The 10504-nt window shown below is 34.1% G+C and overlaps 1 protein-coding gene across 1 annotated transcript in view; it reads right to left on the reverse strand.

Annotated features, from left to right (window-relative positions):
* Positions 1-562: 562 nt before the first annotated feature.
* SMAD9 (SMAD family member 9) overlaps positions 563-10504 on the reverse strand; it is a 16261-nt gene continuing 6319 nt past the window's right edge. Inside the window, exons 4-6 of the mRNA XM_015816179.1 lie at positions 8680-8901; positions 6527-6783; positions 563-805 (exon numbers count right to left, since the gene is read on the reverse strand). Coding sequence (XP_015671665.1) covers positions 662-805; positions 6527-6783; positions 8680-8901 — 623 coding nt within the window. The 3' untranslated portion in view covers positions 563-661. The remainder of the gene's footprint in view (positions 806-6526; positions 6784-8679; positions 8902-10504) is intronic.

A 10504-nucleotide genomic window follows, 5' to 3' on the forward strand; every position in this document is an offset into this window, starting at 1 on the left:
CTGAACAACAAATTTAATAATTCTTGGAATCGGATAGGTAATGTTTTTTATATCACAAAGCAGGAGGTCTCGTTCAGTCTCCAATTTCTCTTCAAACCAATGACAGAGAGACCTGATATTTAGAGAAGGTTCCATTTGCAGGCTTATCATTGTTAATTGTGCACAATGTAACCTTTGTAATCACAAACAATAAAGTTTTATGTTGAAATCCACATGCCAGGGACAAAATGGACAAACCACAGTCACGATATTCTAGGTTTCCAGAAGCATCTGCTTGATGGTATCAATAAACTGCCACTCTGAACAGAGGTACCACTTGCTGCATTTGAAATCAGCATTATTGTTTTCAGAATTTAACTTTGATATATACCGGTAGTTTTTTACAAAGTGCAAACAATACTGGTCTCATTCCTTACAAAAAAAAAATAGGCAAGGCATATTTCTATGGCTTCATAATAGACAGAATACAATGACAAAGTACTGTACTTTTTTCAGTCTTATTAACTAATAAAACATGTAATACAGCATGAAAAACACTAATAGTATGTTATATATATATATATACAATTATATTTACAGCTATATACAGAAATTTAAGGGAGAATCCTACAAGCCAAGGCCAAAAGCAGTATTTGACCCCTAGAGTGTGTGGAGATAATTCTTACGAAACAGAGGATATTGGGTTATGTGGGGAACCCATTTGTGTCAACACCTTATCTAGCCATTGCAAAGGTCCATGAAGATGGATCTCAATCCAACAAGGAGTACTTGTAACATCCTGGCGATGGTATTCTGCTCCCCAGCCCTACAAAAAAGACAAATAAATGGCAAAGGTTCAAAGACATTGTTGTTTGATTCTTCATTTTACTCAAGACAAGACTGCTGTGTGCACAGAAAAAATTCTACTGCATTCTAACCATTCATCATTTTCTATATAAAGAATGGTTGTGTATTCATGTGTTTGAACTTTCTTACATCTTTGTTTGTGAGATGATTAACTAAATTGCCACTTAAAAGAATTTTACTCAAAGTTTCCTAAAAAAAACCTCCACTTGTGCTTGGAAGTAATGAGAAATAATGCAATTGTGGATAGCTAATTTGTAAAAAGCATGATTTTTAATTCTATTTACACAGTGTCTGAATAAATCAAATCCATATGAGAGAATATCATATATCATTGGCTACGTGGGAAAATGTACATGAGTACTTGAGATGACTGTTACTGCTGTTTTGAAAGCAGATTACAATCTTATTTTATATTTTTGTCTAGATATTGTTTATAATGGAGTATTTTAACTTTTATCATCTATTTGTAAGTGGGAAAATAAGGGATACATGTAATAAAAATATATGGACTTGGAACAAATCCCAGAATTAGTATTAATTCAACAATTTATATTGCATCCTTTAGCAAATATGAGTTATGGATTAATACAGAATACATCTGGCAAACTCTTGATTCATTAAATGGTTTTCCATCTCCCTCTGGTGGAGACTTGATAATCATTTCAGATTGGTGTTGCATTGATTCTTTTTCTACACAAAGCCACCTAGTATTGCAATTTATATTATGCCATTTTTTGAAGATGTAAATATTATTACTGAAAGTAAAACCTCTATAATGTAATCTCTCAAAATGTTTGAACTTTGGTTATGTTTTCAAAGTGAAACTTGAATCAAAAGAGAGTGAGTGACATTAATGATAACACAGAGACCCAATATAAAATGTCCTTGTGGCATTTTAATCAGATATACCATCTTCTTCCAGAAATCAAATTCAGAATAAACTTATTCTTCCAAGTTAAAACTGAGCGAACCATGCAAAACCAGTGTGACTACTTTGTCTTTTTGTTAATAATCATAATTACTATTATGATTAATTGACATCAATATCAAATTATTAATTTGATCTGATTCCAAACAACACTGTAATGTAATCTAAACTTTTGTACTAGCCTTGCTTCTTGTTTTGTTCTGATTCTGACTTTGTAATGTGGCCTATGTATGCTATTCAAAGATTTAATAAAGTCCTGGAATTCCGGTTTTGCGCAGCAGCACAGCAGCAGAGATCACAGGACTCCACACCCTACGGCTGATTTCTGCCTGCCAAGGGACCCTAAATGAGCCTGAAGTTGCCCCATAGAGGCAACATAGAAGGGGGGAAGTCCCGCCGATTGCGGAGAGACAGTGGTTGATCCGATCGGTTTGGGAAAAGCCCTCCAGAAACCGGCAAGAGAAAAGTCTAGCTTAACTTCCAAGTCTAGCCCAAGCTACAAGCAATCAAAGTCCAAAAGTACTACTTCAAGCTGACTGTAAACAACGTGTTTGGAACTGGGTAAGAACAGTGATTTTCTTTCTTCTACTTGGAAATTGATTTCCTGAAAAAGAAAAGAAAAAAAACCTCAAGAAGCAAAAAGCCTCCGAAAGTGAGAAGGGGACCTTTGCCCCACCCTCCTGCAGATGGAAGTGGTGAATTAAATCTTTCAGAGGGAACAGAAATATATTGAAATTAAAAGAATATAAGACTTAATTTGGATAAGTTTGAAATCGGTAGAATCTGTTAAGATTTTCCTTTTATATCATGAAATAGAAGTAAATAATTGTCTATTACTGAAAAGAACTGAAAGAACTGGTGCTGACATCTAGTGGTAGATGAAAATATACAACAACAGCTGCTCTATTACAGGGACTGGCATGGCCCAGGAAAAGATAAAATTGATTCTGGTGACCTTCAATGTCTTAATAACAGAGAACAGCTGTGACAAAAGAAAAAAGAAAAGAAAAGAAAAAAGAAAACATCTTGGGTTTTCTACAAAGTGAGAATTATAAATTCTAAAAAAAAATAAAAAAATTGACCTTTCTGGATTACAAATACTAACTCAACTGTGACTCTAAAGGTATCTGCAGAGAAAGGAAAACCCTGTTTTTTTGCTATCATGGAAAACCAGAGATCTGCAGAAGGAATATACCAAGAAAAAACAAATACTTTCCAGAAGGAGATCTATGTTATGTTGCAACTAATCCAAACAACAATAATTTCAAACCATGAGGAAATTAAACATAACTTTGAAAACATAAATGAACACATCTCCAATTTAACTTTACAACATAAAAATTCTCAGAAAATAAAAATAGAGAGTGAGCAGAAAAAACAGACAACTGAATATGAGACAGAGGAGAGAGATTTTAAGATGGAATTTAAAAACACAAGAAAGTATGACTTAACCCAGATGGGGAAAAAATACAGGAAACTCTGAACATGGAAAAGACAAACTACACTTTAAGATTACAAAATAAGTTTGAGGACAAGAAAAATGATTTGGCAAAATGGATTTTGCCAGAAGAATTACGAGAACTTGAGAGACAAAAAATAATAAATAAAATCAAGAAAGGAAAAAAAGGAAAAGATTTTCAATGAATACGAAGGGCTAAACTTTCCTATTAAAACATCTTACCTATTTTGCTTTTTGTACCTGCAACAACATTTATAAGATTATGGGAAGATTATTTGATTCATTGAAGTATATTGAACAGGGAAGATGTTGGGCAAAAAAAGGGCTAAAGTGAGAATTAAGAAATTAGATGGGAATTACCAGAGGGAGTATTTAAAAATCAAACATTTGTTTGAATATGGTTAAAGAAATAGAAAGATTTTGAATATAAATGAAGATTAGTTTAAGAGGGATGAACCCCTCAACTAATATAGTATGCCTTCTTTCTTTTTTCTTTTGTGTTTCGTTTTTTGACATGAGAAATATAAAAATGTTGGGATGGGTTACATAAAAGAAATGTTTCTCTGTTTTGTCTTTTTTCCCCTCTTATTTTTCTTATAAGATATGAGAAATGTAAAAATGTGATGGCGTGTATGAGAAAAAAGACTTAAATACTTAAGTGTAACTAATTTTGAGAAAATCTTAACCAGTAAGAATGTTTTGAATATTGTGGGGAAAACAAATTTAAATAAGAATGTAAACAGGATTTATGACGAGGCAATCAAGACGATCAGTGAAAAGAAGCTTTATATTGATGTAGTTATTATTTGCAGAATCATGAGAAAAAATGTTTATATTCAATTGTCATTTATTTAAATAATAATTGTATTAATTTAAGGTTGGTAAAAGAGAATATTATTGGAAGAAGAGGAAATCAAGTAAAGCTACTATATGGACTATAGATTTATAGAAATTAATTGTTATTGTTTTTTAAACACTAACCCAGACAATACGATGTTTACCAAATATTAAGGTGTATGTTAAAAATTAATAAAACATATTTTTAAAAAAAGATTTAATAAAGTCCTTAACTGCTAAAAAAAGGATACACATTTCTAACATATTAGCATTAGGAATACAATAAATAAAAGCCTATCACGCTGCTTGCTATGTGATTCTGACAATGAAGAGAGCCATGAAGAATCATCCTTTGCTTTATAGAGGAAGAATAGAAGTGCATTATTATTATTTTTTTTAAAAAAAACTGTTGAGCAAACATTTAATTGAATAGACATGAAAAAAACCCGAGAATAGGAAAGTTAGAACAACTTGAAGTTTAGGAGTAGGCATAAAGATCCACCTTCACTGAAGAAACTATTCTTGTATTTGCTGACAAGATAGCAGAATGCAAAAGTCAACCTATCGCAGAAATAAATCCCGTTTCCAGATACTTGTATGTGTTTAAATAAGTGCACAGATTTGGCCTCCAGGGAGTTAGGAAAGCTACAAATCTAATACGAGTTAATATTAAAATGTGGCTACCTTTTCCTTAATAAATCAGTACTGTCTCAAGAGGCTGAAATTGTGGCTTGTATTTGCTTTATTCAAAGGAAAGAATTTTGTATTCACCTTTTCTCTTCCAATAAAGTTATTTAGAAGAAGAATAGAGCTCTTTCTCTATCAGAGAATTATGCTTCTGAAACCAAGAAGGCAAGTGCAAAGAAACTAGCATTAACATACCCATTATGTATCTTCATTCAAATCTAGCTTTCATCAAAGTTTAATTGCATACATTCTTAGGGAGGTCTCTTGCAAAGTTTCCCTTTTTGTTTACTAACAAAAAAAATAGCTTCAAGTTACAAACTATAAAATGTTTTATTCATAAGATGCAAATGTATGGTGTTTCCAGGATTTGCAGGATTCAAACTAAGTAGGCAAAAATCAAATTGCCTTTGTTAATTGCATTTTACAGGCTAATAAAAAAAAACAACAACAACCCCAAACCCATCAACCTTCAGATACCACAAAAATGCACAACTTTGACTGGGTGATACACATAACATTTTTGGTGCGTGCAAGGGTCAGAGCAGATACAAACAAAAAGTTAAATATGGGTGATTAATATTGTTTCTGTTTAAAGAATGAAGCATATCTCTTTTTGAATTAAATGCTGAAATTGGATAAACACACAAAAAGTATTATCAACTGAAAGAACATCAAAGGATGCATTTGCTTTTCATTTATAACAGTCATGAAATCATGAGCAATATTGTAACCTTGATTATTTGTAAAAAAAATCTGAGTTTAGCAGGCTTCATTCCCAAGAAAGAATGTAATAGCAGCCTTTATAAATTATCTTAGCACATCTCCAGTTCTGATAATCCCATGTAGTGGTGGAATTCAGCCAGTTTGCACCAGTTCAGCAGAACCGGTAGCTAATTTTTTTGTTGCCCAGGCCCAGAATAGATTTCCGGAAGGGCATCCACACAGAGAACCGGTTGTTCACATATTTGAATCCCACCACTGATCCCATGTCCCAAAAATTTTGAGGATCACATATATGGATTTTAGTCTTGGGATTTTTCTACTTTTGCACACAATCTAGAAGAAATAATGGGCTATTCAGGTAAGCCAAAAAGAAAATTGTCATTACTTCTTTTACAAGAGAGTCTAGTTTAGTAAAATACCCCAAGAACTTTGTAATATTTCTTTGGGTCTGTTAGGAGACCCTATAGCAGGGGTGTCAAACTGCCGGCCTGCGGGCCAGATGCGTCACGCAGAAGCTATGCCCACCCAGTAAGTCGCGACATGTCACATGACGAGTTTGACACCCCTGCCCTATATACTCAAACCCTGGTTATGACATCAAAGAAACATAATCATAATGAGGGAGCTAGAAGAAGCCTCTCGAAGAAGGCCTGGGAAAGGCAAAAATCAGATTTGCCTGATTCTGAATTGAAGGACCTGGTGATAATTGTTAATGAAACCCAAACATGGATCAGAAGAGTAGCCCAGTGCAAGTACATTTCCAATAATTTTTTTTGCGTTGAGTAAATTAGTAATCCTTTTTCATTCCCTCTTGTGTGAAATGAATCCTAATTGAAGAGACTACGCCTAGTGATAAAACCGTGTCACAAATTACAAATAATTCTGATAATTTTTCACTTACTTGTGTAGTATCATGGAAGATACAAAATTTAGCATATCCCATCCATTCATCCATTCCAAGCTTTGTATCTTTTAAAATGTTCTTGTAACAAAGAGGCCTATTAAACCTTTTCAATTTCATAATCAAAACCAAAGAAAGTTCTTACTTTAACAAAGCTCATCCGGATGGTGCACATCTTGGTTAGCTCATACACCACCTCGAAGCCATGGTTAACTGACTGGGCAAGCAACTGAGCGAAGAGTTGGTTGTTGAAAATCTTCAAGCTGCATCCACTGGGGATTTTGCAGACAGTGGCTGGGTGGAAACCATGCTGATAGTTACAGTTGCGGCTCTGTACAAAAATGCTGCTGTCGCTCACACACTCTGCATATACCTCTCCCCCAACATAATACAGGTGAACACCTTTAAGAGAAAAGAGGTAGCCAAGTCTAATCTAATCTTCAACATAGATTAAAGCAAGATTTGTAACTCTTTTTTAAAATCCCTATGTTATTTTTTATGATATACTAACAGTATGGCATTATTATGTGATGGACAGAACATGCATAAACTGGCAGGATGAGCAATCTTAAAACTGAATCCTAAAGAAAGCGCTTTAGCTGTATGAATTCCTTTTTATGAATTTTTCTATGGATAGCAAAGCACTCCCAGTTGGTGTTGGAACCCATTTCTATCTATGCAACTCTATGCCAAGCTTAGGCTTAATAAAAATTCTGGTTGTTTGAAACTCTTGCTGACCAGATCACTTTCACTCTCTGTTTCCTTCCCCAAGTGTGACTATAATAATATTTTTCCTGCTCATACAACCTCATCCTCTCTTCCTTGAACAAAAATTTATTAGAAATCTGTTCTTAACACAACAGTAAACATTTCACTGATTTTTTTTACAGTCCACAGAAAAGCTTCTTATCAAATTGTTAAGACATTCAGAGTGACCTTCTAAAGAGTTACATCTTTTTTTTTTTTTTACTGCAGTGGAGTCCAAGCTTAGACATTGGCTGATATGTTAGATGCTATGCTACAAAGTGGGCAGGGCAGAGTGGTATCAGGATGAGTAATTTATTACATTATATTACATTAATTGTTAAATATAGCTAATGTGATCATTATATACCTATATGCTAATCTTCCTGTTTGGATGCATTAAACATTACAATCAGGTAACAATTTGTGAAAGGGCTTTCTATATTGTAAGTAAAGCTTAAGGGTCCACTCTGGAATTTTGCTAATGATCCTGTCCATAACTTTCTGCAATTCTACAAAGGCTGGCAGCACCTAGTCATTCTTGACTAATGGCCCATACTAAGCAGGATCAGGCCTAGCTTGTATTTGGTAGAAGGCCACCAGCAAAGTTCCTGGCTGAAGACTAAATTGACAAATAATAACAGTCCTATAAGAGACAAGTTTAAGCCCCTCTATGATATTACTATGAAACTTACTATATACATAGATGTCCTTGGGGACATCAGGAGTCAAATGAAAGGGAATCACCAAATTACAGCTTATATACACCTGTATGTTACACATAAATTACCCTGTGATTATGTTTAAATGCAACAAAATTATATTTTCTTTGTTCTAATTAGACCTCTTTTTCTGAGCCCCCTATGTTTTTCTAATTTCTGCGTTTCATGTGGAATGTAGACAAGAAAGCATTAATTTATTTCTTTGTAAATGTTTTCAACACTTAACTTCAAGCTTTAACCATATTTACTTTCTTTTATACTTATACTATATATTTATATTTCATTTTTTATTGTTGTCATAAATACATAGTCAGGGCATTCATTAATATAGTAAATTAATTAGTAAATTAAAATAATACAGGTAGTCCTTGACTTACAACTTTTCGTTTAGTGATTGATCAAAGTTACAGCAGCACTGAAAAAAGTGACTTATGACCAGTTTCACACTTACAACTGTTATAGCATCCTTGTAATCACATGATCAAAATTCAGATGCTTGGAAACTGGCTCATTTATGATGGTTGCAGTGTCCCAGGCTCATGTGATCCCCTTTTGTGATCTTCTGATGAGCAAAGTCAATGGGGAAGTCAGATTCACTTAACCACTGTGTCACTAATTTAACAATTGCAGTGATTCACAATTCAAGGTCGTAACATGGGGCAAAACTCACTTCTGTCTTGCTTAGCAGCAGGAGGTTTGCACTCCATTGTGGTTGTAAGTCAAAGACTACTAGTAATATACATTTTAGAAACAGTTTTGAACTCAACAGTTTTCTGAACCCAAGTGCTTCCAAGCAGTGTTTCTTATTATTGCAGAAGGAATGTGCTGTTACCTTTTCCTATGTGCCTTCTGGTGTTTTCTATAGTAGAGTTCCTGTTAACGTTGGACAGCAATCCAAGGCAAAATCTGTTCTTATTGTTTGAAGGATCTGTAAAGCCATCTATTAGTATACTTCGAGAAGAGGCCTGAAATGTCTCTCCAACTCTGTTATTAAGTTCATAGTATGCAACTGAACACCAATGCTGTGGTTCCTCATAGCAAACAGGTCGGAAGTCTGGAAGAAGATTTCACAGTTGAAGAAGATGCAACAGAAATGTACTGTAGAAAGCAGCACAATAACAATGAAACTGGTTAAGGAAAAGGACTAAATATACATTTTAATTTAATGATGTCCATATTTAAATAGCGTGACTAAACCAGTGATGGTGAATCTATGACATATGTTTCAATGATGACACACCATGATGTTTTGGGTGACACATCAGCATTCACCAACACCTGACAACAGTTATTCTCTCTGTCTGAGTTGCCAAAGAAACTGAACAAAAATAAATACAAGAACTATGCAACCCTGCACCACTCAAACCTTAAAATGTATTCTCACCATCCATATCAGGACGTTGTTTTCTTCATATTTGTGACTGGAGGTGACATGAAAGAGACAGCAGCTTGCAAAATGTGATAGGAATATGGCAGTTGTACAGTTCAGTTGTCTTCCAACCATTGCACAGGGTAGTTGTTTGCACAGCAAAGCTCATTTTCAAGGAACACATGCAGAAGACAACTGTGATTACAGTGGGTACACTATCAGTGATTGAGTGAAATCAGCTTTTGCATTTGTGTGCACAAGTGCATTTAATTATAAATAAATATGTACAGAATTGTTTCTCTTTTGTTTGATGCATGTGTATGACATATGCAAGCAGTCAAGTTAGGCATTTATGAATTTTTGGCATAAGGTTCACCAACACTGGACTACTGTACACTCTGTATACTGTGTATTACATTTTAGATGCAGTTCTCATCTAAAAAGACATTACTGATCTTAGAAAAGTGAAGGAAAGAATGAAACTATTGTGGCCTTGCATATTTATTCTTCAAGGAAAGATGATAACTTTAAGTTTTTAAGTTCAAAAGTAAGGCAAGCAAGGGCAAAATATGACTAAGTTATATAAGATTATAGATGGTGTGGAAAATGTGGATAGTTTTTCATCCTTTTACAATATTAGAAAATCTGGGTCATATCTTGACATAAAATGCTGGGATATTCAGGAATGAATGGCAGATGTGTTTCTTTGTACAAGGCATAAACTATGGAATGTGTTGCTATCAAATGAAATAGCACTCTGGCACACACAAATCTGGGTAATATTCAAGGGCAGAAAAAGTAGATAGGTTTAAAAAGCGACTAAACAAATCCATGGAGAAGATAGCTGCATACTGGCTGCGGAACTAATGATGATGATTCTTTACTTGATTCAACAGAGTTCTTTATACCTTTTTCAGGAGACCTTTCTTTAACACTGTCCTTCTCAACCTTGGCAAGTAGACTTCAACTCCCAGAATTCTCCAGCAAGCCATCCACGCAGGTTGAGTTTGAGAAAGGTGGAGAAACACTACTCTAGCAACTTATTTTCTCTGTTTTCATATTAAGTATATATCCTAATTACTGTGTACCACATAGAAACTGCTTAAAAATGTTACCAGTTACTAGTGTCTAGTAGAGTACACCAGACAAAAGTAATAACATTTAAATTTTAATAAAGACTTTTTAACTTTGAATTTTCAAAATCTATACACAAGCCAAATTAAAATCATACTACACAATACTTGCAGTATTGTGAATTGGGAAGTATTTGTGAAAGGTTATATTATAT

Source organism: Protobothrops mucrosquamatus, unplaced genomic scaffold (genome assembly GCF_001527695.2).
Source record: "Protobothrops mucrosquamatus isolate PMUCROS unplaced genomic scaffold, P.Mucros_1.0 scaffold411, whole genome shotgun sequence".
Classification (NCBI taxonomy): Eukaryota; Metazoa; Chordata; class Lepidosauria; order Squamata; family Viperidae; genus Protobothrops; species Protobothrops mucrosquamatus.